This window comes from Heterodontus francisci, chromosome 18 (genome assembly GCF_036365525.1).
Source record: "Heterodontus francisci isolate sHetFra1 chromosome 18, sHetFra1.hap1, whole genome shotgun sequence".
NCBI classification, from domain to species: Eukaryota; Metazoa; Chordata; class Chondrichthyes; order Heterodontiformes; family Heterodontidae; genus Heterodontus; species Heterodontus francisci.
The window spans coordinates 67,568,628-67,583,967 of NC_090388.1; the positions used below are offsets into that span (position 1 = coordinate 67,568,628).

Sequence of the window (15,340 nt, forward strand, 5' to 3'; positions counted from 1 at the left end):
CTTTGTTATTTTTCCGAAATGAAAATGCCTTGTAACCAATAAACTAGATGCAATAGAGGCCAGATATACAGACATTTTAACAGCCCTCCATTTGTGTTCATTCTGTATAAGAACAGTACATGATTAAAATTGTACTTACTGTTAGTTTCAAGGCTTTCACAGAGTTCGGTTTTGACCTCTCCATTTGGTCTGTCACTTGCTTTTTGTGACAGTTTGCTTGACATTGTGGCTGCTGTCACCACTGCCTTGAAGCTACGCTTGCGTTTTTGCACATTCTGCTCTGGATGAAAGATGATAATATAAACCTTAGGCATGTACAGCATGCCTAGAGATACAGAAGCACTTAAACTCATGGAAATAGTAAGGGTTGTTGTCTGAATGTACATCTGCAAAAAAAACAAGATATTTTAATTGAAGGTCAAGAACCACTGATGTAGACAGACCAAGTTCATTATTCCAATCAAACAGACTGTACACTGGTTGAACAGTGGAAGGATGTGGTGCATGAAGAAATTGATTTGTTCATACAAGAGGGAAGAAATCACATTACTTTTTTGCAAAATTATAAAAGCTAATTTGGTGCCTTTGAAATGTTATATAAGCTAAGAAATTACTATTTGCAATATTAGCATACAAATGTTTAAAGGGTAACATACCCTAGTCCTTTATTTTATCAGATTAAATGTGTTTAATCTCTGTTAAAATCAAAGCGACATCATACAAACATGTGAAGCATTCCTACTTTATTATTACAAACAATGATTGGAAAGCTATCATTTCTTAAATTGGATGCATTCTTGAAACAAGCTTCAAGCTACACTTGATGGAAAATGTGGATTTCTTAAATTTAATGCACAAAATACTCATCGGAATCCAGCTCCTGTACCCTGCAACAACACAACAAATAACCACTTGATATCTTTAGACTTGTGTGTCTGGTTTTACAGAACCAAAGTCCAGTTTGAGACTTCTTTTTCAGGTGTGGACTAGCCTGTTGTCTATTTCCAGCATTTTCCACTTCTAATTACCTCAATGGATCAGTACAAACAAATTTCAGAGTGAATGCTGTCCATGTGCTTGCGAGCATCAATTCAGTGCCTTGAGGAGACAGTTTACTGACAACATTTTGCCAGACAATGCCAGAAGGCTGTCTGCTGCTGTTGAAATGAAAGAAAGGAAGAATACGGTGCATTTCAACAACAACTTGCATTTATATAGTTTATATAATTTAATTAAACATCCCAAGGAGCTTCATTGGAGCGTTTTCAGACCAAATTTCACACCAAGCCACATAAGGATATGTTAGGGCAGGTGATCAGAAGCTTGGCCAAAGAGGTATATCTTAAGGAGTGTCTTAAAGGAGGAAAGGTCGAAGTGGAAAAACTTGACAAGGGTCGGGCGGGGATGTGCGGTGGGGAATTCCAGAGCTTAAGACAAAGGCGGCTGAAAACATGGCTGCTAATGGTGGCACAAACAAAATCGGGGATGCACAAGAGGCCAAAATTGGAAAAACACAAAGTTCTCGGAGGATTGCGGGGCTGAAGGAGGTTACAGAAATAGAAAGAGGCAAGGCCATGGAGAGATTTGAAACAAGGATGAGAATTTTAAATTTGGGGTGTTGCTGGACTCAAGCTAATATAGGTCAGCAAGCACAGAGGAGATGGGTGAATGGGACTTGGTGTAAGAATACAGGCAACAAAGTTTTGGATGAGTTGAAGTTTAAAGGTTGTTGAAGATCAGAGGCCATGCAAAAGAGCATTAGAGTCATTGAGTCTGAAGGTAACAAAGGCATGGATGAGGGCTTCAGTAGCAAATGGGCTCAAGTATGAGTACAGTTGGGTAATAATATGATGGTGGAAGTTGGCAGTCATGATTTTCGAGAGGATTTGGGGCCTTTCAAATTCGAACACCGGAGAACACAATTATCATCAACCCACAAGAAAACAAGCAAACATTGTTTTCAAATCTTAATCCTACCAATGCAAGTTCTCCTTGTGTAAAATTTCCTACTCAATTCACTTGTTGTTTCCCAATGTCATCAACCAAGGATAAGGGCACCTGTTACAACCAGGTGAGAAAGAGGTCTAGGGTTCCCTTTCAACCTTCACCTGGTCTTACTGTAACAGGGTTTAATTGTAAACACACTGTGTTTTAACTCCCCCTTGGTGAATCCTTGTTCACTGCTTTCCAATTATAAGGCAAAGAAACCAGCACGAACAGGTCTTCTTCGTTTTAAAGAAGAAAAGCTGAAATTTATTAAACTTAAAACTTAAACTCTAATTTGGTTAAAGCCTACGGATGTACGACGTGCCCCACGTTAGCATGCATACACGATACACACATGCAAATAGAAGCAGAAAAGGGAAGAAAAATAAATTGGAAAGGTTTGAGGCAAAATTTGAAGAGTTGTTGTTACAGTTCTTCGAGTTCACTGTAGAGTCCTTGATTGTAGGTAGATCTTGCTTTTCATTGGGGCCCAGTATTCTTCTTAAACCTTGTTTGCTGTAGGAGACTTTTCTCTCTTGGGGTTCATGTGTCTTCAGTGGATTCAGAGGCTTGACAGAAAGAGATGGGAGCAGGCAGGAGAGGCTGTGACGAGCCAGCCAGGAGAGGACTTTTCAATCCAGGAGCAAACAGCTTTCTATAGACTCTCAGTTCAAACTGGACAATTCAGAAAAAAACCCAGACTGCCAAGCAGTTTAGTCATGTGACTAACTGGTTTGACCACGTTTGTTTGCGGATTGTATTGGAACAGGGGATAGCTCCTTTGTTCCAAGCACTGTCCGTTAAAATGCAAAAATGTCTTTCCAGCCAGGGGCCTGACAACCCCTTGTCACAGGCCTTCTCTTCTTCCCAGCAACAATTTGAAATTTAATGTCCATGTAGTGAAATTAATGTGCCTCATTGTTGGCTGGTGAGGGCCCAGCACGACAGCATCCTTCAAAAGAACTTAACGGCTACAATTAGCCATGTGGAAATATCACCACAGTGTTGATAAAGTTCTGAAAAGAAACCAGTGCCAGGGCCCTAATGATGGGAGCAATCATCAAGTTGACTACAAGTTGTTTAGACGCTGAAGTTTTACTTCAAGGAGTACACTGCTCCACATTTAAGTAGCTTGTTCTGATTCTAACTGAAGTGAAAAGCATGCCTTTTGGCAAAGAACAAATATACATTATCTATAAAAGTTATTGGGCGATTTGTCATTGTCTGCAGCATCTAGTCATGTGGATACAACAAATGCATCTGACTAGAAGCAGACTCTAATGAAGCAGCAAGAGCAGTCCTTTACTGTTCAATGCACGAAGACTCAGCTAAGAGCAAACCTACAGTACAGAATATACCCATCATCACTTGATTAGTAATGCATTTTACCAATGACGTTTAGATAGCTTCAACTTCGAACTGTAAAATAACATCGCCAATAATAGAGACAGGAATTCTGTCCCTCTGCCTTAAGTTAACACTTCCTGCAATTTTGGCTTCACATATTCATCTTTACCTTGCCTTGGTTATGTAACCCTGGCTTACTCCTCTTTTGGAGATTCAGGGCGGAATCTTCAGCAACTAAAGAAGTTTCAGGTGTCAAGACTATTTCCAGGTCCCTGCCCCATCTGGGTCAGCAGTGCACTGGCAGGGGAAATCTTCCAGGAGGAGGTCAATTAGCAGGCCACCTCTGCATTTACCATGCAATTAAGGATGGCAGGTAGAACAGGGAGGCGCTAGGGACAATGGGAGGGCCTGCAGGAATCTCCGACTGGCAAGCACACCAGGAGAGGTGAGCACTGCTGAAGAAGTAGGAAATCTAGGGGTGTCTCCAAATGAAGGCACTCACAAAAGGCTCCAAACTCAGTTTCCAAAAACCTGAGCCAGAACTGAGAGAGACCTCAGCATGGAGGGGAAACCCCTCCACAAGAAAGCTTGCTGCCGTGATTGAATTTTGGAAATTGACAGCGCCATTCAACCAACCTCCAATGGCCCGCCTACCACCAGCCGGGAGGCTGCCTCCGAAGCGCTGCCGGGCTCTTGAAATAGCAGGGGCCCTTGCAATGCTGGGAAAAACCCAGTACTGTCAAAAATGGCCCTTAATTGAGGCTTTATTTATGTTGGTTCACTGCCCGCCTCCATGGAGCGTGTGCTGATTCCAGTGGAAACTTGCCCGGAGGTCAGATCACATTGGGAGCTGTTCCAATGGGGTTTTATGCAACTCTCCTTGCTCCCCCATCTCCAGACTCACCACCACGTGACCAGTAGGATCCTGGTCTCAAAGATCCACAAAAAGTGCTGTTATTCTTGATATCAATGGAAGACATTGAGATTGTTTTTTTTTAATATATTCATTCATAGGATGTGGGCATTGCTGGCTATAGCAGCATTTATTGCCTATCTCTAATTGCCCTTGAGAAGGTGGTAGTGAGCCGCCTTCTTGAACCGCTGCAGTCTATATTGTGTAGGTACACGCACAGTGCTGTTAGGAAGGAAGTTCCAGGATTTTGACCCAGCGACAACGAAGGACCTTATCATTAAGGGAAGGCCATTGATGAAGCAGCTGAAGATGATTGGGCCTAGGACACTACCCTGAGGAACTCCAGCAGTGATGTCCTGGAGCTGAGATGGTCAGAAGTGGGGATGTTCGCTGATGATTGCACAATGTTCAGCACCATTTGCGACTCCTCAGATACTGAAGTAGTCTGTGTAGAAATGCAGCAAGATCTGGACAATATCCAGGCTTGGGCTGATAAGTGGCAAGTAACAATCATGCCACACAAGTGTCAGGCAATGGCGATCTCAAACAAAAGGGAATCGAACCATGTCCCCTTGACATTCAATGACATTACAATCACTGAATGCCCCACTATCAACATCCTGGTGGTTACCATTGACCAGAAACTGAACTGGAGCCGCCATATAAATACCATGACTAAAAAAGCAGGTCAGAGGCTAGGAATCCTGCGGTGAGTAACTCACCTCCTGACTCCCCGAAGCCTGTCCACCATCTACAAGGCACAAGTCAGGAGTGTGATGGAATACTCTCCACTTGCCTGGATGGGTGCAGCTCCAACAACACTCCAGAAGCTCAATACCATCCAGGACAAAGCAGCCCGCTTGATTGGCACCCCATCTACAAACATTCACTCCCTCCACCACTGACACACAGTGGCAGCAGTGTGTACCATCTACAAGATGCGTTGCAGCAACGCACCAAGCCTCCTCAGACAGCACCTTCCAAACCCGCGACCTGTACCAACTAGAAGGACAAGGGCAGCAGATGCATGGGAACACCACCACCTGCAAGTTCTCCTCCAAGCCACACACCATCCTGACTTGGAACTTTATCGCTGTTCCTTCACTGTCGCTGGGTCAAAATCCTAGAACTCCATTCCTAACAGCACTGTGGGTGTACCTACCCCAAATGGACTGCAGCAGTACAAGAAGGCAGCTTACCACCACCTTCTCAAGGGCAATTAGGGATGGGCAATAAATGCTGTCCTCACCAGCAACACCCACATCCTATGAACAAATAATAAAATTGCTGGGGAGTTTAGGAGGAGGCCGAGATGGATCATCCACTTGGCATTTCTGGATGAATATTGTTGCAAATGCTTCAGCCTTATCTTTTGCTGATGTGCTGGGCTCTCCCATCGTTGAGGACAGGGATATTTCTGGAGCCACCTCATTTTGAGTTATGCCTGGTGCTGCTCCTGGCATGCCCTCCTGCACTCTTCATTGAACCAAGGTTGATCCCCCAGCTTGGGTGACCGCTTTGCTGAACACCTCCTCTCAGTCCGAAAGCATGACCCCAAGCTTCCAGTTGCTTGTCATTTCAACACTCCTTCCCTGCTCTCATACAAACATTTCTGTCTTTGGCCTGCTCCAGTGTTCCAGTGAACATCAACACAAGTTCGAGGAGCAGCACCCGATCTTTTGATTAGACACACTACGGCCTTGCGGATTGAACATTGAGTTCAATAACTTCAGAGCATGACTGGCCTTTTTAATATTATATTTTTAACCATGTCTCTGCTTTTCATGTAGTCAGAGCTGCTCATTATTCTGCTATTAACACTCTCTCTGGACTAATGCTTTGTCTTTCACCACAAGCATTAACAAACGCTTTGACTTTGTCCCAGGACAGCTTTGTTATTTAATCTCTCCTGCCCTATCAAACATCTTCCCCTTTGTTCTCTCACCCACCTCGACACTTGCTTAAAACCTAATTCTTTTCTAACCTTTGCCAGTTCAGATGAAAGGTCACAGACCTGAAATGTAAACTTTACTTCTCTTTTCACAGATGCTGCCAGACCTGCCGAGTATTTTCAGCACTTTTTGTTTTTGTTTGATCCCCCAGCTTGATGGTAATGGTAGAGTGGGGGATAAGCCGGGCCATGAGGATACAGATTGTGGTTGAGTACAATTCTGCTGCTGCTGATGGCCCACAGCGCCTCATGGATGCCCAGTTTTGCATTGCTAGATCTGTTTGAAATCTATCCCATTTAGCACGGTGGCAGTGCCACACAACACGATGGAGGGTATCTTCAATGCGAGGACTGTGTATTTATCTTTTATTTATTCTGGACTTTAATCGAGCCAAAAAAACCTAGGGCTGGATGTTAACAGCCCCCTGACGTCAGAGGATATGGCGGGGGGTTGGGGGGGGCCCAGAAAATACCTCTGGGAGAGGCCCGCCACGGACCTCAATGCCTCAAGGCCCCACCCCATCTTACCGGCGGCGGTGAGGCCTTGCGGCGGCTTACCCTGCTGCTCGGGTACGGAAACTTAATTTAAATAAATGTTAATTAATGAATAAGTACTTAACTCGTCGCGACAGCCATCCCGCTCTGATATTCCAGCTGGTTGCCGGAACTCCTGTGCCTTCGGATCTCCATTTGGAGATCCGAGGTGGAACACTGGTGGGGAGGGGGGGGAAGGAGTTAAGTTTTGGGGGCAGGAGTGGGGGAGCGGGGAAAATTCTTGCAATTGGTTGGTAGGGGTTGTCGGTCAAAGTGAATAAAGTTCGGGGGCAAAGGTTCGGGATCGGAAAATTAGTTTTTTTTGGGAGTGGGGGGGGGAGGAGGGCAATCAATAAAGTCTTCAGTCATTGAGGGGGTGGGAGAGGGACTTGAATCATTTATAAAATTTTGCATATTACATTTTTATTGCCTGTGTCCTTAAAAATTTAAATTGCATGTAAGGGCTTGAAGCCCTTTAAAAATGGTGCTGGTGCCTGTGCAGTGGTGCCAGACGCCCTTGACAGGGATGGAGCGCCCACCACCTCCATGTCATCAGCAGGGGGGGGGGAATGCGGGGACGGTCCACCCCATCCATTTAAATGAGCCACCGCACTAAATATTGCGGTGGCTCCATGGCGCACACCTTGTGTGTGCGCCACACCGTTTTTGAAGCTCGCCACCGAGATCGGCAGTGGGTGATCTGGAAAACTTCAGTCCCTACTTTCCACGTTGTAATCTATTTGTGTGTGTGTGATCCCCGTGTGAATGTGTGCGTGAATGTGTAGTGTATTTTTTTTAAATTTTAGATCAGGTTTAGCTTGTTGAGTATAATAACCTTACCTTTTTCTTGTTTAAGCTCAAGGAAACATGTCCGATTGGTTCTTTCACAATCACATTAAGGCAAAAAGGTAAAACGTTCATTGAGGTGGTAAGCACAACCACTGTTTAAAAAATAATAAACCCTGTTGCGGTCAAATAAGAGGAAAGGCAAGAGGGGCAACTGTGACCGTCCTCCTCGCCTTGACCGTGACAGTAAGAGAATCTAAATAGCTGTGTTATCCAGCTGGCCTTTTCTCTTTCCAATATTTTTACTGCAGTTTTCCAGAAAGGACCTTAATGATGGGATCCTTCTTCACCTCATGTTTATTCTCTTTGCTATTGTTGAATAAAATTCTGGGGTTTGTTAAAACCAAAGCAGGAGTAATGCACTGTTAATTCAGACCCATCACTCCACAGGTCACAACATATTAATAAAGTTACCCACCTATCGGAAAAATAGCCAAATTAATCACTTTATTCATCCCCAGAATAAAGCACGCCAAACCAGGTTTCTTTAAACAACAACAAAATTAACTATTTATTAATAAACCAAGTTTTAAATGATAATGAGATGAATCTATATGTATGAAAAGATTTTATAACTCCTTAATCTTCCTAACCCTCATGTACACACATACTTTCAATTAACAATGGTTACCCTGGGAAAATAATAAAATAACTGAGTTGTATCATCTGGTGGGATTTTCCTGGATCAGTGAGGTATCCCAGAATCTAATAGTCAGATGCCACTCGATGTCTCTCCAGGTGAAATTAATTAACAGTCTATGATGGTAGGCTTCAAGGTAGTTCGTCTGCAGCAGGTGTCACACAAATGTTTTAGCAACAGGTTGGAGCAACAGGGCTATTTAAATTTTAAAGTAGCAGTCCAACAGTAGAAACTTTCTTGAGAGTTCAGGAACTTCCAAAAACACAAAAGTCAACAGGATTTACTCTTAGCAAAGGAGCCTTCTCCGCAGAGCATAGCAATTACAGAACTCATTCTTCAAGCAGGAATCCTTGAATGAAGGCAACAGCAACTTGCCACACCCGAAACAGAGGCTTCCTTTCTCCAAAGCAGTGTTTCTCCACCGAGGATGGCAATTCCTCTTTTCTCTGGGCCTCTTCCTCTCTCTTCAGGCAGGTCAAAACCTCACCTCAAATGTAGTACTTTTTCCCTTGAAATGCAGAGCTTATTTTCAGAGAGAATAGGCCTTTTTCTCTGATCTATCAGCAACTCACAGCTCCAGCCATTGCTAGTTGCTCTGTTTTACTGCAGAACTAAAACTAACAGTTTTTTACAGGAGTCATAAGACCATTGTAAAAGTTTCTGGTTGCTTGGATCCAAATTTACAGCCTGCACTCTTCAAACACCAAATCTCAACATTCAATGCACAGAAGGTCCTTTTTTTCCCCTCAGTCTTAAAGGCACACAGACATTTTAGTTTTACAAAAAACAAAACTCTTATGACAGGTTGAACAAATATGAATGCTCCAAAAAAAATTTTTAAATGATGCTAATCCGAGTATATAATGGAATCAGTATCAATGGATCTCATCATCCTTGACTATTGTTTTTTTGATTTTCTATTACTGGAGAATAAGAATGCAGAAACAAACAATGACCTCAAAGCCTACTAGCTTTTTTATTGTTTCTTCACTTAATTTAATTCTCGTAATTTAAGTGTATCCCAAATTAATCATGCATTTGGTGCGAGGATTAAAAGAAATTTTTTTTCTGCAGAAGAAATGCAAAACATAAATACAGAACTGTGAATATTCTATAATTCCTTTTGAGAAAATATTGGCACAAATTCAACTTTAGGCTATAGAGATAAGGCATTGCAGAAGCAGTATGACAGTACCACATACCGCAATGTAAAAGAGCAAGAGCAAACGGATACTACGAACTGATGCATCTTCAAACAGTCTAAACAAGAAATTTTGCCAATGTTTTACTTTTTTGTTTTTTTAAATGGCCATGCCTTGCCAGTTTTCAGCCTTGCCGATTCACATCATCACTTCATTTGCCCAACGAAAACATTTGTGGGGATTTTGTGGCATTGGGTTCTGATAGAGCAAATAAGGAGGGTCGATAACAAGAAGACATAGATTTAAGGTAATTAGCAAAAGAACCACGGGGAAGATGAGCAGAATTTTTTTTTCTATGCAGTGAGTTATGATGATCTGGAATGCACTCCCTGAAAGGATGGTGAAGCAGATTCAATGGAAACTTTCAAAGGTAAATTAAATTAATACTCGAAAAGGAAAAATGTGCAGACCTATAAGGAAAAAGCAGGGATGGATAGTTCTTTCAAAGAGCTAGCAAAAGGCATGACAGCTGAATGGTCTCCTTCTGTGCTCTATGATCCTATGATTCTATTATTTTACAGCAGTTAAGAATATAAAACTCCTCATGAGGAATGTGATGTCATTCAACAATCACGACTATTGAGACATGCAGCTTCCATGGTTACAGCCCAGAGCATCTGTAGATGGGAGTTAGCTCATAATTATAGAGCAGAGATTTAGATTCTAGTTGGTGGTGGATGCTGTGCCCTGAATCAAAGCTATAGATGGTCGAGGAATAGTATGAACTGGAGGGGAATTAGTGAAAGACTTGTAGTTTCAACACATTGTCTCTCTGTTGTATTAGGCCCAATTAATGTTGACAACTTTAAACAGTCTCCAGGCACCCGAACACTTTAAGAGGGTTCAAAATAGCAGAAAGGGAACAAAATGTTTTCATTTATATTCCTCTTGCATTACAAGTTTACTGCTGTTTCTTGCTGCCATATTTTCTCCTTTGGTCAGAAAGGAGAGATGATCAGCAACCAGGATTTTCATTCTTGAATGCCTACTTCTCATGTGGGGTCCACTGGGTTTTGAATAGTTTAATTCAGACCAAATTTTAAAAAAAAATTCTGTTCAAAGTTACATTTACAAATGGAAAGAAAAATATCATCGCTGCCTCCTTTATTTTTAGCAAGCCAAGATTTTATTCGAAACAAGTTGTCAAGTTCAAAGACAGGGTAATTTTAGCCTTCACTGCTTGGGCGTTAATCTGGTGCAGTGGATTGTACGGCTGTTTCAGAAATCTCTGATTTTCAATTAAATCAAAACTAGGAACATTTAACAGGCGGGTGATCCACTCAGCTAATGCAAGCAGTAAAGTTCAAAATGACCTCCGTTGTGCAATAAACTTATGAAATCATAGAGCAGAATTCATTTCAGCATCACTTGATTAACAGTTTTGACTTTCTAGAATATAATTTGAGCAAAGCAATAAGATTCAAGAATGTGGGAAACAACACACCATTATTCACCCAAGAACATCATGGAACAGTAACTAGAGATGATAGTGACCATGGCTGCATTAGTTACTACTCATAGTTTCATTCACTACCTGCACTGAGTGCAATTTCCAACGGATGCCACAGTTCCACTTTCTGATCACAAGTCAGAGCTTGCCCTAACACAATCTGACCCAAACACATTATTCTTTCCTGTGACTATTCCTCAATCGCACATATTCACATCTCCATTTTCTTGGAGACTTTATCTTATTTATTTTAAGACAAGAAAAATTATCCCTCAAAAATAAAAAGACTCAATCCCCCCAAATACAGCAGGCATGTTTGAGCAATCTGATTTACCCGCTCCAGGTAGTGCACAGTAAAACCGTAATAGGTCTTAGCAGCAAAATAACTCCTATCATTGTTAAGAATGCCAACAGCTGATTGAAGTTGACTGAAGACCTGACTTTACCTGAAATTAGCAAAGCTTTTAAATCGTTAACTATTGAACCAAACAAACTAGTCAGTATGCTTAATATGTCTGAAGTGACACCTTTGTATTTAACTGCTAAGGTGATGGTAAATGGTCAGCGTCAATTGCCTGATATGGGAGGCTGTCTTTGATAAGGGTGGACGGTGTAAGTGGTGAGGACTGTACTTAAGACTAATAAACTCAGGCTTTGAAATTGTGCTGTTTGAAGATTAGTGTATTAGCACTAAAGGGTTTTTTAAAATTAAATTCCACTATGTTAACTGAAGCATAAACAGATTTAAAGTTAATACACAATGTAATAGAGTGAACAAAGGAATTTATAATGCATTCAGTGTTTGTTTACTGACCTTTGCACAGCAGAAATTTCAAAACCCCTCCTCCACCTTGTTTTCCCCTTAATGCCCCTACTGATTGCAGATGGGGAATAAATCGTAGCAAAATCAGCAGCGCTGCTTATTTCTCCTTTCCCTGCCAATTTTACACCCCACCACCACTCCCCCCCCACCAACCCCCCACTACCCTGCCACCAAATCTTGCACAATTGCCCATAAAAAAGAATTACTATTTGTTCAGCTTATAAAAGGAAGGAAACCACTGCGGGTGACCTGCAATCAGACACTAAGAAATTGAGAGAGAGAATATCCCAAAGCACTTAACAGCAAATTAATAGCTTTTGAAGTGCTTTCACTGTTGTTTTGTAGGCAAACACAGCAGCCAATTTGCATACAGCAAGATTCCACAAACAGCAATAGGATAAATAACTAGGTGATGTTACTTGAGAGATAAATGCTCATCGGGCCAGCAGGAGTATTCCTCTGCTCATCTTCAAATAGTACCATGGGATTCTTTATCTCTACCTAAGAGGGCAAACAGGGCTCAGTTTAACATTTCATCCAAAAGACAGTAACTTCAACAATGCAGCACTCCCCCAGCACTGCAACAAAGTGTCAGGCTGGATCAATTCACTGGAAGCTGAACTCAAAACTGTCTTACTCGGAGACTAGTGTACTATCAACTGTGCCAAGATTGATACTTCAAATTACAATAAATTCCAAAACCAATGTACATTTAATATAATAGTGTGACTACCTTCAGGCAATGTTGCAAATATAATGTTCCTCAGATTGCCAATAAACATTAGCAGGAGAAATAGCATGGTTGAAATGATAATTTTATGAATTCATTTCAAAGCAAGCATGATAAGGCCAAATGGGCAAACAAAGTGTTATGGAAATGAATGTGTAACAGCTGGATGGCCCTCTGTTCTAGCACAAAAAGGACAACTGTTGGCACCGGTATCTCCACCTCGAGCCAAAGTATACCATTAATTGGCTCAGTGCAGTAAAAAAATAGCACTGGGAGCTAAACGCAAAGTAAACAAAGATTTTTAAATCTTCTAAATGCTAAAATTAATTTTAAAACACCATACGCAATTGTTTTTATGAAAAAATTGAAGTATTTAGGTCCACTCAGTGTTAAAAAGCTATTTTGAAATCATATAGAATTAAGAGCCTAGAAATTATACCGTGATATAAATCGCATCGTATACGAATGCTTAGCACATTTGTATCAAGCACTGTTTCCATTTATTGCAGCCTTTAAAATAAGCAGATAACCACTTTGCTAAAATACTAATGAATTTGAAACAAACATGCTAAATATAATAGTGCTGCACTGCGTAATTTTTGGGTTAAGTCTGTCTGCCCATCTTTCTGTACAGGAATTGGTTGATAGGCGGCTGCAATGGTGACTCCATCTTTGCACAATGTTGTGCGGCAGAGTAAAGGCTCTATCGACAGCTCAGGCTGCATTGTGCTCTGAAAGACTGAGTCACCTGACTCCGTGATCTCGCACAGGATGGGGGAGGTGATTTATGAAAGAACCAGAGCTGACAAAAAGAAGAAACTCTTTACATAAGAGTGGTTAGGATTTGGAATGCACTGCCCGAGTGGTAGCCTTCAAAAAGGAATTAGATAAATATTTGAAAGAGAAAAATTGCAGAGATATAGGGAAAGAGTGGGGGAGTGGGACTAACTGGATTGGTCTTCAAAAGAGTCAGCACAGACTCGATGGGCCAAATCACCTAATCCTATTTCTTTCGACATTATCTCGTTTTTAAATGAACTGGTTTGTACTTGTTCAAAAAAATTGACAAAGCTTGTTGCTGTTCTTCTTCTTGAGAATTGCAGGTGATGCCATGGTGACTGTCACCCACAGGCTTATTCCTAAGGGCCAGCTCAAGTCCCACACTCAGCCAGCAGATATTGTGATAGTGGGTACTGGTGAAATCAAATTTTACTTTCAATCACTGGTGGACCTCCTGTGAGGGGGTGAATGGTCAGTTGGTTGAGATGATGCATTATAAGGATGAGAACATTACATCATGGTGCTGTCAGCTGTAGCTCAGTGGGTAGCACTCTTGCTTCTAAGCCAGAAGCTCTTGAGTTCAAATTCACTCCAGAGAGTTAAGCTCATAATAAACAGGGCCTCTCCCTAATTGATTGCAATGCAGAAATAACATGGTGAGCACAGTAGTGGCCTGTAGTCCTGCCCAGCAGCAGATTCAGGCGAATACAAAACTTTGAGCTTACGGTTTGGGTAGCTGCTGTGCACCTGATAAAACAGATGGCCGTATGCAATGGAGGACCAATTTCACAAAAGGGCCTGAAAAGACATTGAGGGCTGCATTTTAAAAACCCGCTGCTGATATAGGCTGCGGGTGGAAAAATTTGCAGCTCGCACACACAGGGCCCACGTCACGGAGCAGCTGCGATTCCAAATGCAGTGGCTCATTTGCATGGCCAGGGCGGCGGTAGCGGCACACCCCCCCCCCCCCCCCACCCCTGATGATGTGGAGGGGGTGGGCGAGTCGTCCGCGCCAATGCACAGGCGCCATTTTTAAAGGGCACACAGCCCTAAAGAATCATTTAAATTTTTAAAGATACTGTTAATGTAAAATTTATAAAAATGAGTTTAAAAAAATTTCCATGCCCTCTCCCAATCCCGCAATGACATTACGCATCATTCCTGCCCTTTGCCGCCCCCCACCCCTCCGGAATAACTACCATTAATATTTGACATTCCCTCCATCCCCCAAAGTTTGGAACCTTTGTCCTTTACCCCCATCACCCCCTCGACCAATCTGAAGATTCTGACCCCACTCCCCCCCTCCCACACTGAGAAAATCACCTCCCCCCACCCCCCAGGTGTCGCGCCTCATTTCCACGAACAAGGATTTGAAGGCATGGCATTGCCAGCCGCTGGGATGATGATTCCCAATCTGCTGGTAGAATCGCTGTGTTCTGCATATTAATACAAGGTAAGTAGCCATTTGCATATTAAAATGCGGGTCCCTTCGCCAAGTGGTGGAGCAGCAGCCACGAGGCCCACTGCCGCTGCCGTGATTGAGATGGACCCCAGATGACCACATTATGGTGAATATTGCATCTCTAGTGCAGACTAAGCACATATTCAGCCTGCAGCACCCACTTTTGTGCTCAAAGAGTAAGGCTGTTGGATTTCAAGTTCATAACCTCTAGCACATTATTTCTCAATAGATTCAGCATGTTCAGTTGTTGATATAGTTCACTAATAAATTGCTGCATAATGAGAATAGAAATGAATTGGTGCTTGGTGTTTTCTAGCACACTGAACTGTCCCAACTGAAGGAAAGATTCGCTCTGCTTGCTATGTGCTGGAGCATGTTTCACTACACCCCATACACCCTTAACGTATGATCTCCGTCCAGTACAACTTTTATTTCCAATCTAACTGTACTTATGATTTCTCTTATGCCTCATTTATGTGGCAGAGTTTGCGTTTTAGAGTTGATGTTGTTTGCACCTCCTCAATCAAAGATAGCATAAAAGAAAACAGAAAGGACCTGCATCTAAATGGAAACTTTCTTGACCACAGAACATTTTCATTTTATAGCATAACTCTGCAGACACCCAGAACTCTGTGTGGGACCAGGGGTCTGACACTGCGGTGACACCCAGAACTCT

The 15,340-nt window shown here is 42.2% G+C and overlaps 1 protein-coding gene across 1 annotated transcript in view; it reads right to left on the reverse strand.

The window, feature by feature from the left end:
* LOC137379356 (metabotropic glutamate receptor 8-like) overlaps nt 1–15,340 on the reverse strand; it is a 390,831-nt gene that overhangs the window by 2,190 nt on the left and 373,301 nt on the right. The window contains exon 10 of the mRNA XM_068050062.1: nt 140–386. Coding sequence (XP_067906163.1) covers nt 140–386 — 247 coding nt within the window. The remainder of the gene's footprint in view (nt 1–139; nt 387–15,340) is intronic.